The sequence below is a fragment of the Acanthochromis polyacanthus genome, chromosome 2 (assembly GCF_021347895.1).
Source record: "Acanthochromis polyacanthus isolate Apoly-LR-REF ecotype Palm Island chromosome 2, KAUST_Apoly_ChrSc, whole genome shotgun sequence".
NCBI lineage: Eukaryota > Metazoa > Chordata > Actinopteri > Pomacentridae > Acanthochromis > Acanthochromis polyacanthus.
Window position 1 is genome coordinate 25,029,328 of NC_067114.1, and position 25,808 is coordinate 25,055,135.

The 25,808-nt window shown below is 39.1% G+C and overlaps 1 protein-coding gene across 2 annotated transcripts; it reads right to left on the bottom strand.

Moving 5' to 3' along the window:
* Positions 1–2,611: 2,611 nt before the first annotated feature.
* Positions 2,612–22,599, bottom strand: LOC110962499 (prepronociceptin-like). Of its 2 annotated transcripts, none has more exons than XM_022210465.2 (3): positions 22,456–22,599; positions 7,857–7,990; positions 2,612–4,372 (listed from the first exon to the last, which is right to left on the bottom strand). In XM_022210465.2, exons 2-3 carry the CDS (start codon positions 7,974–7,976, stop codon positions 3,752–3,754), a joined length of 741 nt encoding a protein of 246 aa, XP_022066157.2. In that variant the 5' UTR covers positions 7,977–7,990; positions 22,456–22,599; the 3' UTR covers positions 2,612–3,751. The 2 variants fall into 2 exon arrangements, with proteins under 2 accessions (XP_022066157.2, XP_022066158.2); XM_022210466.2 differs by having other exon boundaries at positions 7,857–7,987; positions 22,456–22,592.
* Between the last annotated feature and the right edge of the window lie 3,209 nt (positions 22,600–25,808).

The window sequence follows — 25,808 nt, forward strand, 5'->3', positions numbered from 1 at the left end:
ATGAAGCTCCGCAGCCTGTGACAGTCTGGATCATAGACTGTATATGGTCTGGATTTACGCAGCAATAAGTCAACCAGCAGGTAATTGCGTGTTAATCATTTATTGGCCTCCTAAAAATAAAAGTTCGTTAACGATTTGGATTTGGTTACTCATAAGAAGAAGCTGATAGCTTCATTTGTGTTTGCTTTGGAATTTCTTTGGACTTTTACTGAGCACCTTAATTTTTCACTTACATTTCCACAACTTGCTTCAAGGAAGCTATTCTATATGTGGTTGCACTATGCTGCATTTACTGTTAGATTATCTCAGTGGTCTTGTTCATTTTTTATTTCCAATTTCGCCTCAGTTCATCTTGAAATATCAGGCATTAAGGCAGGATTTATACAGTCCTGTCAGTGATTTTTCAAATTCATGCTGTCCTCCTTTGTTTGAAAGAAAAACGTTTTATGGTGTCTCATGTCGTAATGTAAGATCACATGTTTTAAATCTATTACTCAGTGAACTGAAGCATAGAAAATGTTTGGGCAAACCTAATCACATTTGAAACAGCTGTCAGTAAAATCACAATAACATATTTCCCTCCACTCTTTCTGATGTAGCTGCTGAGCAGCATTGGGTTGAGATTCAATAATTGGTACCGTTTGTTAGAAAGTGGCCAAAAGTCTCAGTTTCAAGTGGACAAACCAATCCTGAATAATCAAGCATCAGCTTGAAGATCAATTGGAGAACAGTAGTCTTTGTATGATGAAATACACCGACTGGGCATAACTTTATGACCACCTGCCTAATATCGTGTCTTTATGCAGCTATAACTCCTCTGACCCAGTGGGGCATGGACACAGGAGCTCTGGGGATGTCCTGTGGCACCAGGATGGGTGCAGTGAATTCTGTGGGTTCTGTGGGTTGCAGGGCGGCACCTACCTAGATCAGGTTTATCCTGGCACATCACAGATGCTCAGTAAGATTTGGATCTGGGGAGTATGGAACCTGGGTAAATATCTTAGCTGTCGTGTTCCCTGGGCCACTGCTGAACAATTTTTGTGATATGTTGGGGTATATTGTCCTGCTGAGAGTGACGACTGGCACCAAGGACTGCTGTTACCATGGAAGGGGTGAGCGGTCGCTTGATCTGCAATGTTTAGATGAATGTCATGAATGTCAGATTTCCCAGAACATTGCATTAAGCAGGATGATTCATTTCACCTGTCAGTTGTCATAATACTGTGTCAAATCAGTTTATATTGCTATCTGTCTCTTCAATCTCTGGAAAAGTATTCAATCAGGGGTTAAAAATTAAACATACTGTACACATAGATACACCTAAAAGCATTATTGTTACTAATGTTATTTTGCAAGTTGAAATGATAACAGTCTTCTGGCTTCATTGTGCTGAAGGGACGTATGCAGCATTAGATGGCTAAATGTGTGCTGATGGGTTTAGTTTAGTCTTCAGTGCTTGTATAAAAAAAAAATTCAGACGTACTAGTCATTTCTTCATGTTAAATGGTCCAGCTAGTAGTTATTAACATTAATAGTGATCATGAAACACTTACAGTGAAATCTGATCTCCTGTAACAACAGGGAATTACCACTGAGGGGAGCCAAAAGCTTGCTGTCACTGTTTTGTGGTTTGTAGATACTGTTTTTTTCTGTATGCTTCTGTAGCTGCTGGCGTACTTCATTAACTTGACAAAAGTACAGCGCAAATGTATGGTGGCATAAATCTCTTGAGTGGTCTATCCAGGATGTATGCGGGAAGAGTAGCTACAGCTCTGTTTTTGGAAAGATATGTTGCAACTGAATTTTCTGTCTTTTTTTAATGCTGTACCACAATCTTGATTTCATTCATCCCCACCGTATTCATGAGTCAGATGTGTCAAACTAAATCCAACTATCAAGATAATGAGAATTAGGGAGAAACAAGAACATTTTCATTTTGTGGGATTTTTTTATGTTCTTCTTCTTATTATTATTATTATTAGTAGTAGTAGTAGTAGTAGTAGTAGTAGCAGTAGTAGTAATATTGTTGTCATTATTTGCATTTAATCCATGGTTTAGGAAACGCTGACAGTCCTGCTGTTAGTAATAACTAAGGTAACTGCAGTAACTCATAGGCTATGTTATAAAAGTATTTAAGTATAGCCTAAGTATAATAAATTGAGTTTTCATTATTAGGCCCACAAAAAATCTTTCTCACCTCCACCAACAACCTTATGTTTGCATTCTATAATTCTCCAGGACTGCGTAAAAACAGCCTGGCCAATTTTCATGAAACTTGGTGTAGATGTAGAGCATGGGCAAAGGAAGAATTCATTAAATTTAGGGGATGATCCGGATCATTGTCTATAAAAATGCACAACAGGGTATTGTGCATTTTTATCAGTGGTCTGAACACCGCTTCAGTGCATCTCAAGTTAGAAAAGAAAAACCAAAGCATTTGTTAATGGACTACCAACACTGAGAAGTACTTTAGAGCTTCATTGGAAGGACAAAAATGAGCCAAAGCAGTTACTGTATAAATCTAAAATAAGTGAAAAGCTGCCATTTCTGGCTTTATTATACTGAGAACAAAACACCTCGACACAGAATCATTTGCTGCATGACAAGCCACGAAGGAAATAGTAAACTATATTTATTGAAATGTTTAAATTAAGCTATTTACAATTTCTCATAGTGGGCAACAAAACATTTCACACCAGTACAGTTCAAAGACTCAAATACTGTTTGTACATAGAGGAATCGGGCATCTGGAGACAAGAGCCAGTCATAGATGATGCTCACTTGTATATCACATGAGTTTGGCAGACAGATCAGTAACATATATGGACGACTGTTAAGTTCTCTGTAATCTTTTAATTCACCGTCTATTGAAATTAGTTCAAGTAGCCCTGTGTCAGCTGTGTTTTGGCACAGTGATAAATCAACGGTTTTGGCTGTTTTTAAAAGTTTTCATTTATTTACCACAAATCACATAGTGTATACTTTACATTACGGCTGATATTACCCTCATCATGAAGCCAGAATATGGGGAAAAAAAACACTGATATTGTTCTTTAACAGAAGCCAAGTTATGTTCTTTGCCAGCTGATGGTGGTATAATAAAGAGAGAGAATCTTCAATATTTTCAGCAAGTATGGATACCCCCCAAAAGAAAAGAAGCATTGTAAGATGTGTAAAATGTAAGATTTTCACACATGGCTGAGCACAGACTTATGTGGTAAAAATCAAATAATATAATACAATGAACAAAAATAATATCTTCCATTGTTGATTTATCTGGTAGATTGCATTTAGGAGTAAAATGTATCCTGTTATATCATGCATATGACGACCCAGAATTACCAGAGAGTTTCCTCTAAAGGCCATGAGGATAAAGTTTTGGGCGACTAATCAAACATGCATCCCACAAGGGGGCGCAGAATGCAAGTCTCAACAAAGGGCTTCACGGGAGGCAAATTTTTTAAATACCTCCACTGGAGGATCAAACGAGATGGGAATTCATGTAAAAACATGAGACTGAAAACAGAAATAGCCATTCTTATGTCTTGGGACAAAAAGACCTCTAAGTGGAGTCATAAACTAGAGGCCTAATTTTGGTAATTTTGGTAATTTATCTAAATTTGATAAATCAGCTTTGATAACACAAGTTTCTTTGACATGGCAGTGATTGGAATACAAAACAAGATCAGTGAAGATCAGTGAAAACACATCAGGAAATAGTTTTATGGCAGCGGTTTAAAGGTGCACTCCACTAAACCTCATTTTGTTGGGTGAGGTCTTCTGACAGGCTGTTGAACTCAGTGGCTCGAGTGCTCATCCCCAGATACTGCTTCAGGAATTCACTGAAACGTTTTTGGTTGTTCCACTTGCGGGCTGACTTTCGAATGCCGATGAAGCCACCGTACCGCTTCTGGTACGACCTTCCCGGGGACATCAGTTTCCTGTAGTCATGCCTCCCTTTGATGAAGCCACCAAACCTCTTGGAGACGCTCAACCCTTCGTCACCTTGTCCTCTTGCAACCATATCAGCATCCCCTCCCTCCTGCCTGGCCTCCTCGTCCTCATACTCATCTTCAAGAGACAGGGCATTCTGGGAATTGTAGGCAGCGTTCAGCTGACTGCCCTTGCCACCTAGATCCCTGTCGTCCACGCCGAGTGCCCGGGTCACATGATCGAACCTCTGTAGCGCAAAAGGCAGCAACAGACGTTCCTCTATGTTCTCATCCTGCTCAGGAAACAGGGCCTCCACTTCCTCCTGAGATCTTTTCCGCATGGTACCACTGAGCGAGGAAAGGGGAGACGACAGCGCTTTACGGCAGAAATCCCAGGAGAAGGATGGAGAAACATTACCTTCGCACTCAAGGAGACACACCTGGCAGAGGCAAAGACAAGAGATTCTCTTCATTATCTTTCTAAAGTCATTTCATATAAATTTTCTAACATCATATAATAGACAGACCTCAGGATGGACAGCTGTTAGCCTGCCAGCAGTGTGGCTCTAGGAATGGTATTGTTGATAATGCTATAAACCGAGTTGACAGATTGCAATGAAATGTTGTCTACACGTTCTTTTTCCTCTCAATCAATAATTAACAGATGTTCTACCACACTTACTGAAGATCATGAAAACTTTATCTTCTAAACACGTGTATGATAACATAACATAGACTCCATCCATGCATCCATCCGTCCATCCATCCGTCCATCCATCCATCCAGCCGTCCATCCATCCATCCATCCATGCATCCATTGTACCTATTATTGTTTCTGCAAAAATGTAAACCTTTCAATGTAAATAGTTTACAGAAAGATCTCTATGTCTATCGGCAAATGTATTTATTAGATTTACTAAATATAAGGATAAAAATGTTAAAAAATATGTTTAATTAGTCATAACTTGCTTTCTTCTTCTGGGATTTATTGAGTTTCTTGTATGTAGTTTGTTTGCACAGCATAGTCAGTCCATAGTGTATTAGAACTGTCTCTTGTGCCTCCAGGCTTTTGTGTCTGTTGAATTTGGTACAGAACTCCTAAGAAATAAATATCTTTTTGTGGTTAATTCTAACTTTTACTTGTTTTCAAAAACATCCCGTACTCTGGAATTAAAGAATAATAGGGCAAACAAAAATCTGAATAACTTGTAAAAATGTGAATTAAATGTATCCATAGGCTGGAACCTCTTCCAGCTAATTTAAGGTGAAAGCAGGGTTCACCTGGACAGGTCACCACCAACAAGCACACTCACACATATGGACAGTGTCGAATTACTAATTAACCTCAGCATGTTTTTGAACTGTGGGAGGAAGTCGCCGTTTCCATGCATGCACAGGAAGAAAATAAAAACTCCATGCAGAAAGATCCCAGGCCCAGATCGGGACGCAAACTAGGGATCTTCTAGCTGCAAGATGACAGTGCTAACCACCGAGTGACTGTGCAGCCCATAAATGCATTAGACAAATTTTAATAGATCAAGGAAGAAGAAAAGTCATTTTCTCATCGACTTCTATGTGATGACACTTTTTTCTGCCCAACGATAGGAGTGGTTGTCTGCTGGGTGTTAAAAAGCACAGCCTGTAGCCCCGCTGTAGACTCCTGGACTTAGTACTAGTTTCACGACAGTACATGCAGCCTACTTGCTTTGCTACATATTTCACCCTTTTCAACTTTGCTGTTCGACACACTTGTTTTGAGTAGTGCTGGACTAATGGTGCTTTTGAGACACCCAGAGTCTCAGCAATCTCCCTGATGGATTAATAAAATTATTCAAATTCTGCTACGTTGCTTTTTGTATGCTTTAAGAGCCACGGATTAAAATGTATTAGGATTGTGTATAATGTCCATATCGGAAAACCTTTGCAAATGTAACCGACAAATATTACAGGGGAAGTAGATAAACCTATTATGTAGCCGAACGAAGTTGTAATTATTTCTGTACACCTGAAAATACTGTTTCTCCATCAGATGCAGAGTGCCTTGAACACATGCTATAGGGCCCTGAAAAGCTTCTGATTTGTAAGGGCTGCTTGAGTGGAAAATCTTTACATCTGTCTTAACATAGAAAATGCCAAAATCAATATTACAAAAGGAGACTGATTACATCTCTAGCTTGTTTATCACCTGTATCTTCCACTTCAATGGTTTGTTAATAGGTTAATTTGTGTGAGTGTGTGTGTGTGTGTGTAGTCATCACTTCAGAGCACATTATATTGACATTGAGGCCTACCCTAACCCCATCCTTTACTCACCTGCCATTGATCATTATATCAATATAGAGGGGCTTTAACACCAACTTGTTTTCTTGTTTTTGCTTTTGTTGTTCAGGAAAAATGTATATTTCTGTGGATTGTTATAGTGCATGAAATACCACATTGCTTTCAACGCATCAGCTGCTGTTTCCATGACGCAGGCTAATTATGGAAGCTCTAGTCCCTTATTGATTTACATGTAAAATGCTTTTCATCTAGGAGGGAGAGACAAAAGAGACTTGAAAATTAAAATAACCCAAGGAAGCATTCATTCTAAGAAGGGGGCGGGAAGTCAGTAGATGTCTTTAAGGAGCCCAATTCAGCAGGCTCATTTGAGGTCCCTTTGAATACCACTGTGGCCTAAGTGCCAAACACCACCAGTTCATAGTTTATGTTTTAAGCCATCTGCACTTCTTCTAGTCGCTTCAAAAATGTCGGGGAAGCAGACATGTCATTAACCAGAGAGAAACAGCCACAAGGCAACGGCACGGAGAGGAGAAACACACATCTATCCCCAGGAATCAATTAGCCACAACAAATTAAATTTCAAATGCCAAAAGGGTAATTTGTTGAGTCAGAGACAGTGAGGCAGCAGTTCAGAGGACGGGTTGAGGAGGGTGGGTTGAGGAGTTTCCACTTATTTTATCACCAAATGAAAAGAGTCCCAGTGGAGAGATTGTGTTTAGCGTGAGTTTGATTATTCATGTGACTGCAGTCCAGTTTTGTCAGAACGAAATGATTGCCTCTCAATATTTCAGAGCGTGATTTATTTTTCCTTTATTTCTCAGAAAAGTCACTTTTTCTGCAAGTTCTTTTTTGAGATTGTAAATGTGCAAAAAAGAGAGTCACTTTTTCCCTTTTTATAGAAGACATTTTGACTTGTCATAGCAGGAAAATTACTTTTTTTTCCTCCACTGATAAACATAAGAATGACAGTAGAGCAATGAGCCATCATGATCTCAACACTAAAATTGAAGCAGCTAAATGGGATTTAGCAGTTAAAATAAATAGTTTTAATGTTTACATCTAAAACACCATTCCTAATTCAACTTTTAATTGGATGTCATATTTGTATTTTCTGTGGCCCATCTTTGTGTGTCTTGTACAAACTGTAAAATGTATTATTTTGTACAACTTTATTGAAGAAAAAAAAAACTTGTAGAAGATCCCTGTGCCTTAATCACGAGTGTACATGTAAAAATGAGCTAATATGTAGGTTATGTTTCACTGTGCTGTACAGCTGGACGGGTTTGTCCCACCTCGTCCGAGCTACCTCACCCCTTCGCCGCGGGGTGGGGGAGGAGACGGGCTTCGGATCGGGGCGGAAGCCTTTCATCTGTTGCTTAGTTTTCCATTTATTTATTTATTTTTTTCATTTCCCCACATTTGTTTGTTTGTTAATTCATTAGTTTTGCTATGTTTGTCATCTTGTTTAAGCAAAGAGGACTTTGTGTGGAGGCTTACAATCTGCAATGTGTGTGTGTGTGTGTGTGTGTGTGTGTGTGTGTGTGTGTGTGTGTGTGTGTGTGTGTGTGTGTGTGTGTGTGTGTGTGTGTGTGTGTGTGTGTGTGGGTGTGTGTGTGGGTGTGTGTGTGTGTGCAGACTCCTCACCACGGTGTTGAACCTGAGCTGTTTGGGCAGGATGTTGCTGCAGGACAGGCAGTCAGTCTGACAGTCACTCTGTGCTGGATTACACAGGCAGAGCAACAGCAGAGCCACCACGGTCTTCATGGTCGCACCGTCTGCTGCACGACACAGGACACACAAAACACACAGGTTCAGTCCAACAGTTTGATGCAGCCACCGTATAAATTCTCTTACCCCTCTATCATTCACTAGTATCCAGCTATGTATGTTGATGTGTGACTGGTCTCTGAATAGTTGCTCAAATTAAAGTGTATTTAGAAGACATTTGCAGAAACAAACTGAAATGAAACAAAGACTTTTCATTTGGCATGAAAGCAAAGTAGCTATATGTTGCGTCTTATTACTTATGTCATCCACCAATAAATCCAAACATCATATGGGATTGTTCAGTGTGAGATGCTTAATTTATGAGAACAGGACTTGGTAGATGGTGCTGGTTTGCAAGCCACAATGACGTTGTCTATATGTGGATACAGCACTGAAATATCACTGCATTTTAAGCTGATGGGATGAACTTCTTACAGAGCTTTTACTGTAGCAGTTGTGAAGCAAACTTTAATATTAACTCTTGTTTTTGTTTTTTGTCTCTCCTGTGTTGTCCACTATCGCCTGAGGGAAAAATCTGGCTCTTAAATGTGCCACTGTGCTCACCTGCGAGTTCCTAACTGTGCCTGCCTGCCATTTGGTGCTGAGCAAGTAGTGTACGGTGTGTTGTTAAAGCTTTGTCTGAGAAAACATCAGCCTGCTGTGGCGGACATTGTGTTGTAAGAGTATTAAAAATGAACCAGTACATTTGTGCCACTTTTTTCCTTGTTATTTCATACATGACATTCATTTCTTTATGTAATACATTCAGAAAATTAAAGAAAATGTATTATTTTAGATTTCAGACGGCACATTTGACAGAGCTTGGCAAGATGTTTCCTGGTGCTAATTCTTAAAGTCGATTCATTCTTTTGGCATGTGTTTGTCTAAAAAGGAAACCCACGGCATCAATGTGTGACCACATGGACTGGGCACACTGCATTTACAGCAGCTGCACATGTTTTAGGGAAACAAATTATGCTTCAAACAAATGGTTGTTGTAAAAAGAGACTGTACAAGGAGATTCTCCATCAGCGACACCTTTATTGTACATCATGAATAGATTTGTAAATACATATCTTATGAGCGGTAATGCGACCGTCTGCAGCAAAGTGATGTATACCTGTTGTAGTATGAATAGAGCTGCTGTCCACTGCCCGCTTTTAAAATCTGCATCAGTATAGAACCCATGAATTGGCCTTCATGGTAAGCTAAGCTTTAGACCCTTATAGCTTGACTATACTCCCTTGTGGTTGCTCAATGGAGCATAGCCAAGGTATGTTCTTTAACACTACTTTCTAGTCTGCTAGGTGTCTCCTTGGTACAGTAAGTTGGCGTCTATGTATTCCCATGTGTAGGTTGTGCCTTTGCAACATAGTGACAGGTGATATCCACACAGAGTTGTTGTACACCATCTGATGACACAATTTATGTTTATCCGTAATTTTCGTAAATGTGCAAAGTAGAACACTAGCCTAAGAATGTCCTATTTCTACTTCTAACTAAAAGCTAACAGGATTCTCCTCTTACACACAGACATTTCATAAAAATCCGAGAATATTCCTGTAAAGATTGTTTCGGTAATGAGCCACACATACATCCAACCACCACCAGTCAAATGTTAGTCAGCAAACTATTTATCATTAATGACACAATAATAGATAACAAAGATAAAGGTCACATTTGATTAATATCACATAAGTACAATTACCATTATTAAGAACTTCTGCCAGTCACTCATTATTCTGTCATATCGTATAGACAATAAGAGGGCCTTTATGGACATTTAGGGCAGATACATAATTAAGAGGGAACAATTAAAGATGAGAAAATGACAGAACTGAAAGAAGTGAAAGAACAAGCAAGCATAAATGAAACAACAATGAGCATAGGAAACAAAAATAAAATGGTTTGACCTTATTTTGGTAGGAACAGCCCAGTCTGGTGAGTCTGACGTCAGAAACACAACCCGAGTTTTCATCTCATTAAACAAACTCGTTAACTCTTTTAATTGATGCCTCAATTAATGCCTCTGGCAACAAACTGAGTCATTGTTTCTTGCTGACGAGCACACACACTCAAACTCACGAAACATGCACAGCACACATAGACACACACACTTACACAGCACACACACATACGTACATGCGTTCACACACCTTACGTCCACACTGTGTGTGCGCTACAATGCACTGACGCACACTGCTCGTGCAGCTGCAGGTTGTCAATATCCATTAAACTGACGTGGCAGAAAGTAAAACTAATTTGTGGTTCAATCACTTTAATAATGTCTTAGCAATTTGGAATTTATTCAGAGTAATTAAAAACTGATAAAATGTAACTGCACTACATTCCACTCCAATCTCTACCTACACATAAAACAGTAGCCTTGCATAATTAATTGAATTTTATCAGACTTGTGGGGAAAAATGTCATGCGTGTCAAGTTTTCTTTTTTCTGAAAGTAAAGAGGATGGGTTTGTCAGTGAAGGACAAAGAAGAACATTTCAGGCGGGAATATAAGGGTGGGACTCGATTGGCAGATGGTAGACAAACAGCTTGGGTGCCTTCATCTGGCCACAATGAAGCTTATTCTCCATCTTCTTGTCATTGACTCTGTTGACTTGGCTTCCAAAAACAGGAGGATGATGCATGAAGGAGTCATCACATTTTCACGTCTGTTCACTACTCAGGTGTGACCGGACAATGCAAATACATCAGAGTCACAGATATCAAGCAAAATCAGAGATATTCGTCCTCTAAGAACAGTGAATGTATCTGAATGAGACCACGAGCCGCTACCACAAATTTCTGAAAAAAGACCTATAGATTTAAAAGTTCTTTGCTAAGTGCCATATTAGATGTTTAGGTCAAGAGCTCAGGACAGTTCTCTATTCTGTGAGAATGATTTTTATCATAATCTTAACTTTGTGAAACAAGATTCAAAGTTAACCCAAGAACATTTTTGAACAGCTGTCATTGGAGGTTAAAGGAGCAGCCTCAGTGCTACAGTTGATTGTGAACACAGGGAACAACCAACTTCAGTGCACCAACGTTGAGTGCCGGCTGTTCCTGTCCTAACTCTCAGGATATTACAGATATGCACACACAGGTATTCTGAGAGCAGTCTTTATCTCTTTTTCCGTTCCCTTGTCTATAAAGTACTCTGTGCTGTTGAAAGCACTGTAAAATGAAGTGTCTGAACAACTGATCGTCACTGTGGTCTCATATTAAGGTCTGCCAGGTTCTCTTGAGAGCCATTAAAACCCAATTACTCTGCTTTTAATTAACTAATTAACCACTAAATAAACCAGTTAATTAAGTAATTACTGTGTGGAGCTGCACTGAGGCGCTGCTGATGGAGGTCTCACAGTCCAGCACATGATGATTTCGACCATCCTTCAGATGAAAGGAAACCTGTCACAATATTTCTCAATCTTCCAGTGAACACCAAAAAGTTAGAGCACACAGTGTCATTGTGGGAACATCAGCATAGAGTCAGCAGCGTGTCTTTGACGGTATTTGTGTAGCTGGAACAGCTTTTCGAAATGCAAAAAGCAGCGGACTTCATGACCATCTTCAAACTGCTCATTAAAAAGTACACCTAGTCAGTTGTTAGCAAGTACTGTTATCATTCAAGAGGAGCTTTACTGTAAGTTCCAATCTGACTTGTGTTCTCGTCATCCAGTAACACACAACTCTCACTAAGCACAGCCCTCAGAAATTCTCAAACTGTTATCAACTGTTTCCACCATTATTTCCTCCATTATTGCCATTTTTCTCATCAAGAACAGGAAATATAAAATAAATTACTCCCAGCTTGAAGCACGACTTAAAGCCGGATTATTCACGCTTGGTTGAACAGAGAAGTCGTGTCCATCTGTCTTGGAGTGCATTTTTATTTTTTAAAGCTGAACTGCAGATTTCTGCGTGACTTCTGTAATAACCACTATATTGTCAAATTCCCGTCAGTGCACCATGTCACTACCTCTGCTCGGCTGTAACTTCCTACTTCGTGTTCGCTCTATAATTGTGGGCATGATGTAGTCGTGCTCATGAAAGAACGCAAAGAAAATCCCTAACTGATCTATTAAGTAATGTAAGGCTGCGCGAGTTCACGTGTTTCATACTGATATTTCATACCAATAATTATAACTTCTGATGATGTGATTGCATTAGGCTTTATGTCTGGTAATAACTGCTCTCATTGTCTTACGGGGTCATTGTTGAGGACATTAAACATGTGCAGACGTGCTCCTAAGAGTATTTATATGCATACATATGTGAATGAACTGAAAATCTAATGAGGGATAATTCATATATTCTGCATTCTGATAATTAACTTTTACTCTCTGGAATGAGTTGCCTCAAGCTTTCCATGTGTTCCTACCCTGTCACCTTTTACTGTTTTAAATTTTTTTAAACTAAAAGCCTTTTTACATTTAGCTATTTGATCCATACAGCATATGAACAATATAGACTGACTATTTACGCTGTCTATTTAATTTGGATATTTCACTTAATTATCAACCTGCTCTCATTCTAAGCAAATTTTTATTTTTTTTTAAGAGGCCAAGTCACTTGACGCATTGACTTTACTTGACTTTATTAATCCCTAAATATTATTTTTTTATTAATATTTATTAATGTGTTGCATTTATGGACATTGCTTCATTTACACATCTAGTTTTTGATCATTTATTACTTTTGTTTGTTTGTTTTTTCATTATGTGTTTCAGGAGATAGGATTAGCATTATCCTCTTCATTATGGATGCTTGTGTATTACATATGTTGGTTATGCAACTATACAATGCATCTATGTGTATTTTTGGGCAAAATGTGCATGCTTACAGTTGTTATTACACATTTCTCAACCTTAAGATTATCTTAAGTGTTAATGCAAAAAAAATACAGTTCACAACCAATAATAAACTGTGCATTTTTAAAGAGTTAAATAGAAGAACAATAGCTTCCAATAATTAAAAGTGAGAGGAGAAGCATATTAAAGAAATCAGTCAAATACTGAATAATTACTGTGTACTCGTGATGTTGGTATTGTTAGTTGATGAGTCAGTTTGACAGGTAATTAAATGTTACTTAGTCTTCTGCTTGCAGCCAGAGTCCTTCATCTGTCAGGACAGTCACTTTGAATGACAACCTGTCCCAGGCCCACTCAAAATACATTGTGCTCTTTGCTGTAATATTGATGTCTAGCTGGCAAAATGGCAGAGTGGTCATTGATTTGACACATTTCAGGACAGCAGATCTATGCTACAAGCAGGTTGAATTAAAAAAAAATCTAATCGTTATATTGATTTTTCCTTCCTACATACGTTTTCTACCTATTTATTCAACTGTCATCACCGCTCCTTTCCTTTGAGAGTAATGCATTTTCAGTCTCTTTCCTACAACCTCAGGTGTATTTCCCCTCCATTTCTTTGTCATACACTTTCTTATCTCTTTCTCTTTGCTTCTTAAGACAAAACAAGACAACACCTTTCCCCCAAGAGTTGTTGTGAGGCAATGCCCTCTATTTACACACGTGGACAAAATTGTTGGTACCCCTCAGTTAAAGAAGGAAAAACCCATAATTCTCACTGAAATCACTTGAAACTCACAAAAGTAACAATAAATAAAAATTTATTGAAAATTAAATAATCAAAAACAGCCATTACTTTTGAATTGTTGATTAACATAATTATTTAAAAAAGCAAACTAATGAAACAGGCCTGGACAAAAATGATGGTACCTCTATAAAAGATTGAAAACTATTTGACCAGAGTGACATGATTAACTCAGGTGTGTCATTTAATTGACATCACAGGTGTTTCCAAACTCATAATCAGTCAGTCTGCCTATTTAAAGGGAGACAAGTAGTCACCCTGCTGTTTGGTGAAAAGGTGTGCACCACACTGAACATGGACAACAGAAAGCGAAGGAGAGAATTGTCCCAGGACATCCAAAAAAAAATTATAGACAAACATCTTAAAGGTAAAGGCTATAAGACCATCTCTAAACAGCTTGAAGTTCCTGTGACAACAGTGGCTCATATTATTCAGAAGTTCAAGACCCACGGGACAGTAGCCAACCTCCCTGGACGTGGCCGCAAGAGGAAAATTGATGACAAATTGAAGAGGCGGATCGTTCGAATTGTATCCAAAGAGCCCAGAGCAACCTCCAAAGAAATTAAAGGTGAACTCCAAGGCCAAGGTACATCAGTGTCAGATCGCACCATTCGTCGTTGTTTGAGCCAAAGTGGACTTCATGGGAGACGACCAAGGAGGACACCACTGCTGAAAAAAACTCATAAAAAAGCCAGACTGGAATTTGCAAAAATGCATGTTGACAAGCCACAAAGCTTCTGGGAGAATGTCCTTTGGACAGATGAGACCAAACTGGAGCTTTTTGGTAAGGCACATCAACTCTATGTTCATAGACTCAAAAACCAAGCATACGAAGAAAAGAACACTGTCCCTACGGTGAAACATGGAGGAGGCTCAGTAATGTTTTGGGGCTGCTTTGCTGCATCTGGCACAGGGTGTCTTGAAAGTGTGCAAGGTACGATGAAATCTGAAGACTATCAAGGCATTCTGGAGAGAAATGTGCTGCCTAGTGTCAGAAAGCTTGGTCTCAGTCGCAGGTCATGGGTCTTCCAACAGGACAACGATCCAAAACACACAGCCAAAAACACCCAAGAATGGCTGAGAGAAAAGCGTTGGACTATTCTAAAGTGGCCTTCTATGAGCCCAGATCTGAATCCCATTGAACATATGTGGAAGGAGCTGAAACATGCCATTTGGAGAAGACACCCATCAAACCTGAGACAACTGGAGCTGTTTGCTCATGAGGAGTGGGCCAAAATACCTGTTGACAGCTGCAGAACGCTCATTGACAAATACAGAAATCGTTTAATTGCAGTGATTGCCTCAAAAGGTTGTGCAACAAAATATTAAGTTATGGGTACCATCATTTTTGTCCAGCCCTATTTCATTAGTTTGTTTTTTTAAATAATTATGTTAATCAACAATTCAAAAGTGATGGCTGATTTTGATTATTTAATTTTCAATAAATTTTTATTTATTGTTACTTTTGTGAGTTTCAAGTGATTTCAGTGAGAATTGTGGGTTTTTCCTTCTTTAACTGAGGGGTACCAACAATTTTGTCCACGTGTGTATGTCAAATGAGCTACACACAAAGCCTTTTCTTTAAAAAAAATAAGAGGCTGATTTCATTTCTTTATTTAGGCCTTTAGCACCAGAGCACCATGTGTCTTATTTGTATCTCAAGATAATAATCAGCCCTAAAATACTACATATATGATCTTTGTGACTGTCCAGCAGGAGAGATCTGTTATCTAAACTTCTTTCTTTCCTATTTATCAATAAAACATGGGTTAACTGGAAGAAAAAAACAAAAAAAAATGCTGAATTACAAGCAAAAGGTATTTCTTATGATCCTGTTTGTTGTCTCCTGTTCACAGATCGTTTCAGCAGCACAGATGCTCCCAGATGTGTCTGCAGAGTGGGCGTTTTGACAAAATGTTTGACACACATCACAAGACTTTAGAAGAATTTAGAAGAAACTTTTAGTGTTTTTTTTTGTTTGTTTTTTGTTTTTTTTTTAGATGCTACCAGTCAATCAGACTGTATGTGATGTGGCAGCCGAAGCCATTACAGGCAGACACGCTAAGCTAAATCAATTTCCTTTCTCAATGCATCTAATCACCTAAGGTCGATTAATGGTTAAGACGGGGCTCACACATACACGTACTTACAAAGGGGTTCACACAAGATTTAGATTTTTTGTTTATGTTGTTATGTTAAGATGAGCAGATGCGCTGTAATTTGTTTATATCCCATCCTGCCTATATTCAACCTCTATTTGTCCATCCTGTTTCATTTCTTCCTTGTATTTGTACAATATGGATGATATGGGGTTGTGATATTTAGAAGAAAAAAACCCACTAACAATACAAGGGCAGGCATTTTCACACTTATAGGCAAAATACACACAGGTGTAATAAAAACTCTAAGGGCTCCATTACATTTAGTTTGTACTCAAAACCACCTAAAAGGACCAGGCTAGTCTACTTCCTACACTGCATGACACACTGAAATAAAATGCAGATTGTCCAAAGCTATCATCCAACATTTTATATAGTAGTGTTCAAGCAATATTCCAATGATAGCCATCTCCTTCACTGCGAGCTCTGTAGTCCCTAAACTACCTTTGTATTGGTACGTAATTGGAGTGCTTATGTGTTCAACTTGATGTAGACTGTGAAGAACTGGTTTTAAAATAACTGATTTGGTGTAAGCATTGCTCAAACTAGAGATATTGTCATTTTCAGAAACTTTTGCAAATCTGTAATTTGTGAGTTTAAAACCCCCCTCTCTAAATTGGTGAAATATATATTTTTAGGTAAGTTCTTCTATCATGCAGCACGATATTTGGCAACTCTGTTGACTGTTCTGCTTTGGGTCAATTTAACCACCGATTGGATGACATTCATCACATTGACAGGAGGTGGTTCAGGTGGATGTCGGGCTTTCAAAGCACTTGACCCACACAAGCAGAGATGAAAAATTAAGACAACGTGGAAGTGCCAAAGACTGCAGTTCTTTAAATGGCCAAAATGGCTGCTGGATCCAAAAGTGAATGAATCCCTTTAAATCCGCAGGTTAACATGGCCAACTTTACAGCATGACACATGCATGGAGGAAACATTTTGTATAACTCGCCTGTTTATATTGTATTCGAGTTTAAAGTCATTCATGTAAATGGTGATGCTGCTTTGAGTGACATGTGCGTACAGTCATAGGAGACCATTCTTCCATCTCTTTGCTCATTATAGGATTAGCAAGGAAAAGTAAGGCAATGTCAAGATGGCCAAGATGACATTGCTTGACTTTAAATTTCGGTGACATCACCAAGGGTTTATCCATCTTCGTATAAAGTTTACATCTGAGACTCGGGGTCACATTCACATTCCTGTCTGTGGCTAGGTTTAGGCAACACGAGCATTGTGTTAAAGTTTAGGAAGAGGTCATGGTTTTGTTCAATGAATAATAATTGCCCTGTATTTGAAATCTTTTTCTGTATAAAGATGGACCACAATGTTCGTAACCGAAGCCAAGTTCCTAAATATCACCATAAAAATGGTTTCCTTCATAACATGTTTGCTGTTGCAGTTTAGTTGTATCGAAACTAGTGGTGGGATGTGATTAAAAACCAGTCAGTATCTGGTGTGACCACCATTTGCCTCATGCGGTGCAACACATCATGCTCAATGGGTGACATGTCCGGTGAGTATGCTGGTCATGCAAGAACTGAGATGTTTTCAGCTTCCAAGAATTGTGTACAGATCATTGCAACATGGGGCCGTGCCTTATCCTGCTGCAACATGAGGTGATGTTCTTGGATGTATGGCACAACAATGGGCCTCAGGAGCTCATCACGGTATCTCTGTGCATTCAAAATGCCATCAATAAAATGCACCTGTGTTCTTCGTCCATAACAGATGCCTGCCCATACCATAACCCAACCGCCACCATGGGCCACTCCATCCACAACATTGACATCAGAAAACCGCTCACCCACATGACGCCACACACGCTGTCTGCCATCTGCCCTGAACAGTGAAAACCGGGATTCATCCGTGAAGAGAACACCTCCCCAACGTGCCAGACGCCATCGAATGTGAGCATTTGCCCACTCAGGTCGGTTACAACGACGAACTGGAGTCAGGTGGAGACCCCGATGAGGACGATGAGCATTCAGATGAGCTTCTCTGAGACGGTTTCTGACAGTTTGTGCAGAAATTCTTTGGTTATGCAAACCGATTGTTTCAGCAGCTGTCCGAGTGGCTGGTCTCAGACCATCTTGGAGGTGAACATGCTGGATGTGGAGGTCCTGGGCTGGTGTGGTTACACGTGGTCTGCGATTGTGAGGCTGGTTGGATGTACTGTCAAATTCTCTGAAACGCCTTTGGAGAGGGCTTATGGTAGAGAAATGAACATTCAATACACCAGCAACAGCTCTGGTTGACATTCCTGCTGTCAGCATGCCAATTGCACGCTCCCTCAAATCTTGCCACATCTGTGGCATTGTGCTGTGTCATAAAACTGCACATTTCAGAGTGGCCTTTTACTGTGGGCAGTCTAAGGCACACCTGTGCACTAATCATGGTGTCTAATCAGCATCTTGATATGGCACACCTGTGAGGTGGGATGGATTATCTCAGCAAAGGAGAAGTGCTCACTATCACACATTTAGACAGATTTGTGAACAATATTTGAGAGAAATGGTGATATTGTGTACATGGAAAAAGTTTTAGTTCTTTGAGTTCATCTCATAAAAAATGGGAGCAAAAACAAAATTGTTGCATTTATATTTTTGTTGGGTGTATGTGTCCCATGATAATTGCATGGTCCCTGATTAGATAAATTAATAATAAAATAAAATAAACCACGGTTTTATCCAAGCTGCCATCGAGAAGGTTTTTAAAAGAAAACTTTCTGCCCAACAAGCCAAGCAATGCCGTCTCAGCATTCAGCAAACTTTCTTGTGCACTGACGTCACCCAGTGCGTCCTGTGCAGCTTCTTTGTGGCTGGCAAACAGACTTTAGGTTCATGACCACCACCTACTGGGCTGAAGTGTTACTGGTGTGCCAGAAATTAGGGAACTGAGAAAGGTGCGATTAAATGTGTTTTTTTTTAACATGTTAGTATTTCTGTAATTAATTAATTGAATTGAACACGTTAAAGGCCCAGTCCTAATAGAAGCATAGTTTTTAGACAGCAGAGTTGTGGTTAAGCAGTCCTGCAAGGCTGGCTCAACTCGCCATATCCATCTGTTGTAATGCATCCTTGTGTGAAAGACAGGGTGTAAGTTTGAACATTTTATCTGAATGACATTAATCCCAACTTCCAGTTTGACTGTCAAAGACATATTATTTTCCCGTTCCTTGATTACCACCAATTGATGGAGCCTGAAGAAAGGCCCACGGCCTTTCTGCTTGAGCTGTGATCTGACAGGAATCAGCTCCTTATTGGTGTCCTAATAGAGGGGAAAGTAGGAGCATTGGGAGCAGCAAAGAAACATGACGAAGGATCTATGAAATCCTCCCAGCATAAAAGGATGGACGAGGACCCTGCTGTGGTAGGAACATTATATCCTTGGATTAACTCAACACTTTTGCAGTCAATTCAGTGCAGCCATCAAAGCTGTGCAGAAGAACAACACCATGTGACCTGTGATCCAGCACTGCTTTTCCTCCCTCTATTTTCTCCATCTAATCTTTGAATGAGAATAGTCTACAGGGGTCAAGGAAGTTTATCCATGAAGCAAATGAGGTGTGCTGCGTTGTGGAGGGGGCCAACAAATTAAATGATACTGAAGAGGTGAGGGGAGATGGATTAAAAGGGATTCTTAGGCAATGAGCCTCATGAGGTGTGGACTGTGAAAATAGGGCTGCAACTCAATAAAGTGTTCCTAATGCCTGGTGCATTCAGGGTTTTTGTTATTGTTAGACTGGTGAATGCTGTGAATGCTGTTGAGTAGGTTAGGTAACATAACACTGTTTTTGAGCATTTTTTGTGCTGTTTGAGTTTGTATTTGTTTCTGCTCATACAGTGTGTCAATAACTATGCATAAGACTTAACAGTCTTCATTAATTTACCCCAAACAAGCGAAAATTAAAGCAAAGAAATTAGTAGCAATTGCTTATACACGGGCAGTGATAGATTTTCAGGTTAAGAAAAGCAATTGGAATTCTAAAGTGCCCAAAAAAGAGAGAAACAGAACTCTTTTCTTTCCTCAAACAGTGCTTGTGTTGTCTTGTTGCTTTTTAGTCCCTTCTAATCGATTTTGGTTTCAAATAGAAAGATGGAAAGATTTTATCTTTTACATCTCAGAGGTACGTGCATGATTAGGTTTAAAAACGTGAGGTAAATATTTCAAACATTTTGTAATTCTACTACATAGATGTTGAACTCTCACTCTTCTGTCATGGTCACCTCATCAGTGTTTGTCCAGCTACCTCCAGCAGCAAAGGCAAATTGCCCACAAAAAAGAAAAGAAAAAACATAACCACACAAAGAATGTTCATCAGCTGAAGAAAATGTGCTTCAGGGTGGACTAAGCTCAGCTACGATACGGAGCAATTGGATTTTGCACACATTGCTTTTGGTTAATATTGAAGTCCAATTACCTTACATCAGCTATGTATTGAAGTTTCAATTTCTCCTCAAATTATTCATCTCAGGTTTCAAACAGTAAGCATTCATATGCTTGCTTAATTTCTCTGCTCCCATTCTCTCCATTCAGCCTCTTATTTTATCGAGCCAATACGAAAACACCAAACATAATTTAAGCCATTCAGAAGTAAATATGACACCCATTTCTGTTGCAGAATGAGAAAACAGCTTCTAGTTTCTCTCTGCATCCGTTAAAAATTCAGCCTGACCACTATCTGTAGATCTACACTTGCTTCTCTGGAGATACACCAGAACCTCAGATAAATATAAGCTGCTACCTGCACTTCCAAACATCAGGTATCACAAACAGTTGATGGATAAAAGCGTGTTTGTATTAGCTGACTTGAGAAAATCCATTTTCAACAGAGCTTTTGTTGATGGGAGTTCCTGTCAAGGTCAAATGAAAAGTGAGCCCGAGGCTAAACACAAACATGAAGTTAATGATTCAATGTAAAAAAAAAAAAAAGTTTAAAAAGTGAGACCTCATTTTAAAGTTTGTCATTAACTTCATAAAGGTTTCTTCTTAAAAAGAGCACCTCTTAGTAATGAGTTTTACACATAAAAGCCTGAAGGCACAAGGAAAAATATACTAACAAATCCATCAGAGGTGGGCTGATGTACTCCATCTACAAGCACTGTAACTGTGATTGATAATAAGAATAAAAACCTTTAACCTTTAACGTAATGGTTTGCATTTTTAACAAACTATAATGTATGAGATATGATCTATCAAACTGTCACTTGACAAAAGGTCTGACCATTTGAATCAATCCCATTTACTCCGGTCCATTACTCCAGCTTTCTGATGATTCAGGCTCATAAAGATCATACAGGTCTGCAGCAAAACTATGAGCCAGATGTGGCCAGATGCTTTATATGTGATCAATAAAATCTATTTGTATTAGTCTCTTTAATGTTTTACCACCCTTCATGTACTGGGTATTGCTTTTTCATTATAGGTGGCAGGTTAGAAACATCAACAACAAACCTGCCAGCCTAAGATTAATTTACATTTATTGTCTGTGAAACTGTCGATTCTTGAAAGTCAGTCTACGAAGGGATTCTGTTTGAGCACTTATATTGCATGGTATTCATCTAATATTTAATTATCTTGAAGATTTCTTTTCTAATGAATAAATTGCCAGGGAAGTGTCATTTAAGTAGTATCCTTAAGGGAATTGCCTCTTAACCTCCAAAAATAGCCCTCTGACGGAATGAGTTCTGAAAATCTTACATTCACTCACCTAACTTACCTTTCCTTACTCTGTCTGTGCCACGGTGTAAGCACAAACAGCATCTTTCTGTAAAGACTCTTCTTTTCATTCATGGAACCTACTAGAGCGCAGTAGTAAATCAGGCCTTGATGATTAATGACTAATCAGGACCAGCGATTCGTGACCTTTCTCTCCCTCTTGGTGAAATACCAACATACTTACAAAACCAAGCAAATGCGCAGTCTTCCGATGCACCTCCTCACCTCGTGCTGTGTGTCTGTTGTGTACATCAACATTGCCTTTTAACCCACTCAGACAGGTAGTATTTAACTGTGGTCATTCTGGGTCTGTAGCTGCTCTTTTAGAGGATTCAATAAACGCAGAATGTACGACCTGAAGACACCGCTTTAGAGCGCTATGTGCCATTAAGCCGCCTGTCTGTCAACCAAGGTCAGTGATAGGTTAAGCTCAAAATCTTTGATCAGCGTCATTAAGAACACTCAGTCCTAAGGAGCTCAAAGGTCAGAAGGTCACAGTGCTGCAACAGTAAAAGCAACGATTATCCTGTGACGCTCCAGCAGCTGTGAAAGATGGAGTCGTGATCCAGACAAAAAGTGATTGTTGATAATAAGGCAGTATTCCTAACAAGGGCTACTTTTAAAAAAAAGAAAAAAGCATCCAAACATGTGGCAAGTTTTTTTTTTTTTTTTTTTAAAAAGGGCTACTTTTAAAAAAAGAAAAAAGCATCCAAACATGTTTTTTTTTCCCCAACCTTCTGTATAGTTATTTTTGTTAAACTCAGGTGACATGATTACTTTCATTAAACAGACGCTGCAACATCACTGGCATTAAAGACAACTCGTGTAGCAAAAGGGCCCTCCTCCTAAAACCGAAATTCAAGCAATTATTAATTTAAAAAAAACAAAAACATAAAGGTGAAAAATTCTGTATTAAAGGTCAGAGGTCAAGCAGTTTGTTCTCCATTCTCCTTCCCAGGGTCTTCTTACCTGTGGTACTGTTAGTGCCAATAGAGGGTCCCTCGGGTGCAGGTTGCAGTTTGTCAGCGTATGTTTCCCTCCCTCAGTCTCAGCGTGGTTTTTCTGGCTACGTGGAGGTTGGAGGCAGCTGCTCTTATAGGGAGCCACCCCTCTACTTCAACCTCCTCCTCTTATTCTCTCTCTCTCTCTCTCTCTCTCTCTCTCTCTCTCTCTCTCTCTCTCTCTCTCTCTCTCTCTCTCTCTCTCTCTCTCTCTCTCTCTCTCTCTCTTTCTCTCTTCCAAAAATCCCTCTTTCATTAGAGAGAAAGATGGAACACAGCGAGAAGGAGGAAGGAGGTAGAGGATGGGGGAAGGGAGTGAGGGAGGTGGGCGGTTAGGAGAGAAAGATTCGAGATCGGATAAGAAGAAAAGTGACTGGAGAAAAGAGGCAGGGGCATGAGAGGAAAAGTGGGAGAAGAAGAGTAGAAGAGCAGACAAGAGAGAGGAGAAGACTTGAAGGAAGACGTTAAAATTGCTTTTTCTGGTTCAAGGACATGACAAAACAACAATAATGTACCTCATTCTGGAAAAATTCAAATCGTAAAAATAACTTGCAGACTTAGGAAATTATTTTTTAAAAATGGTGCATTTGGTGCATTCAAAATAGGGTATGGTTTACAAATTCCCTTACAGATATGTAGTTTGCTACATAAAACACCCTGTTTTAATTAACAATACATGTCGTATAATGTGCTCTCCACAGATAAAAGTGTAATAAATGTGTTAAAAATTGTTAAAATAATGTCTCTTGTTTGCAAAGAAAAAAAACAGACTGAAGGCATCACATTTCCACAGTTCAAGTTGCGTATGGGACCACAACTGGCACAACTGAAATCATGCTTAACTGAGCACAAGTTGTTAGGCGGTGGAATGTTAGACCAATAATTAAATGGTTCAAATGTCTCTTTTTTTCAGCATTTCAACACTTTGGTGTTGCTTTCAGGCTACAAAGTTCAAGTCGCACCAATTCTGCTATTTAGTTTAAGTGCAACAATTAGGCTCATTATCCAACTAAAATATTCAGCTGTAGTTTTCTGAATATCTGCGACGCGTGGTGAAGCTACAGGTTTATAACTTTACCACACAAAACTCGACAAACTGTTTCATGACAGCAGCAGTGGGATAAAATATGTACTTTAATTATTAACACTGAGAAGCTGAATAACTTCACTACTAGTAGAACTTGAACTAGATTTAGTTGATGTACTTATGTACTTATCTGTTGTATTTGATACAACAGATAACATAACAAGCTTTTAAAATACAACATTGTCAAGATTGAACCAGTAGTTTTCGACCTTTAGACTTCTTACAAAAAACAATGTGTAATTGGGCTCACATTTTAAAAGTCTATGAGTTGTTGACAGCTCCACCAAATTGTAATTCCTTGAACCTTTTCTCACGGTTTCAGTCCAATAAATATTCAAAGGATCCAATGTGTCACCAAAATCCAAGATTAGAGAAAAAGTCAGAAAGATTCTGTGTTTTAAAAAAAAATGTATTAGTCCTTTGCTTTTTCTTCTTTTCTCTTCTATTCATCACCTCTGGACCCCTACTACTTATCTGCTGCCCCAGTATATAAAACCGGAGTTCAAAGTAACTCCAGTCTCGACAGTCGCCTGCTGCTGACACACTGATGTCTCACTATTAATGATCTGATGTCGTATATAATAATAATATATCAGTCAGAGGGACTTAACCAGTAGTGTTACTTAAATGATGCAACTATATTTTACTGTTAACATTTATGTACACTATGTACTTTGATGCAAGACTTTCACCTGTAACAGAATATTTGTACATTGCCGTATTCATATACAGGATCTGGATACTTCTTCCACAGATGAATTTAACAAAACCACAATGGCAGTGGGGATCAAGAGTAATATCCACAGGCTAACAAACTAACAAGACTTCTGTCTCACTCCATTATAGATAAGAATGTGATGGGCCCAGTAGCTTCCAAGTCATCTGTTCAGCATTCTCCAGAGTACTGACTGCTGTCTGTCATGCACGAGAACTGAGGATAAGGGTTTGTAGTAGTGAAAGGTCTCAGCAATGAGCACATACAGCGATGTTAAGCCCAGAGGGGAATACATCTATCAGCCAGTCACGACCCACACTGCTTAAAGAAAGTCAAAGCTTGTTACACTGTAGTCAAGTGACTTCGCAACACAGTTTAAGGTTGTATGTGCTTCCATTTCTATGGCTGACAAATAGATTGGTAGTAGGTAACAGTGGAGGAGGCTAGAGAATATGAGGTCTTTCGTCCCATCATACTCTAGAATGTGAGCACATGGCTAATTGCTGGAGGAAAACCTTCATTTTTTGTAAATGTGATTCCACCTTATTCCCTAACTGGTTAAAAACATCTATAGAGTGAAACGATAAAATACAGAAGACCTGTAGTGTAACATATTTACAGTGTGTACACAATCTACACAATCTTCAGTGATTGAAGTATTATAAGAATTACACAATAACACACAACACCCCTGCTGAATGTTTCATTTAACTGTGGTATTAAGCTGTTTATTCCTCACTACACTTCTAGTAGTTATTACTCCTCATGCTGATTCACTCGTGCAGTACATAATGTACTGTTACCTCCTTATACAGACAGACAACAATGTAATATTTATTGGTTGATTTTTTTGAGGAAAGGTTGGAGGACATCTGGCTGTCACTCCTCCACCATGATGTGGGAGTGACAGTCAGATGTCCTCCAACCTGTCTTCAGGCAGTGGCAGGACTGCATTACTGTCACTCTGCTCACAAACAAAACTCAGAGCTGCAAACAAAAGAATCACGACAAATGTGCATTTGAGACTTTCCTATTACGTGTTTGTCCGGCTTTCATTATCAGGAGGATGCACACTGTTTCTCTCTGATTAAGGTTACTTTACTTTGGCCATGCCTTTGGATGCAGGATGAAACATAATGAAACACACAGGTGACAGGAATAATAAAAGGTAAACAAACAAGGAACCATTCATATGTGTGGCTGCAATATGTAAAATGCAATGCACTATCTTTTCTATTTTTCTGAGCTAGATTGTAGGGTGAAATAGCCCACTAGTGAAGTAGCACAATGGCTCTTTCTATACCTCCTGATTACTGCTGCGACTGTGTTTCCACTGATTTTTACTTGGTCAGTTGGTCATCTCTTTTTTCCATTTTTAACTTTGTGAGTCCTCACAATCAGATTTTTCTAATCCTATGGGTCTTATTTTTCATGTAAAGCTATGCTGCAGACATACAGGTACAGAAGGTTCTGGTGTTTGTGGGTCGCTTTATAACTGCACATGCAATTAGACTAAATA

Bases quoted from the DNA above. Each gene is read 5' to 3' on its own strand.
- LOC110962499 (XM_022210465.2), bottom strand. From the start codon at position 7,976: ATGAAGACCGTGGTGGCTCTGCTGTTGCTCTGCCTGTGTAATCCAGCA. The intron at 4,373-7,856 runs GTGAGGAGTCTG...TGCCTCTGCCAG, and splicing joins AGCTCAGGTTCAACACCGTG to GTGTGTCTCCTTGAGTGCGA.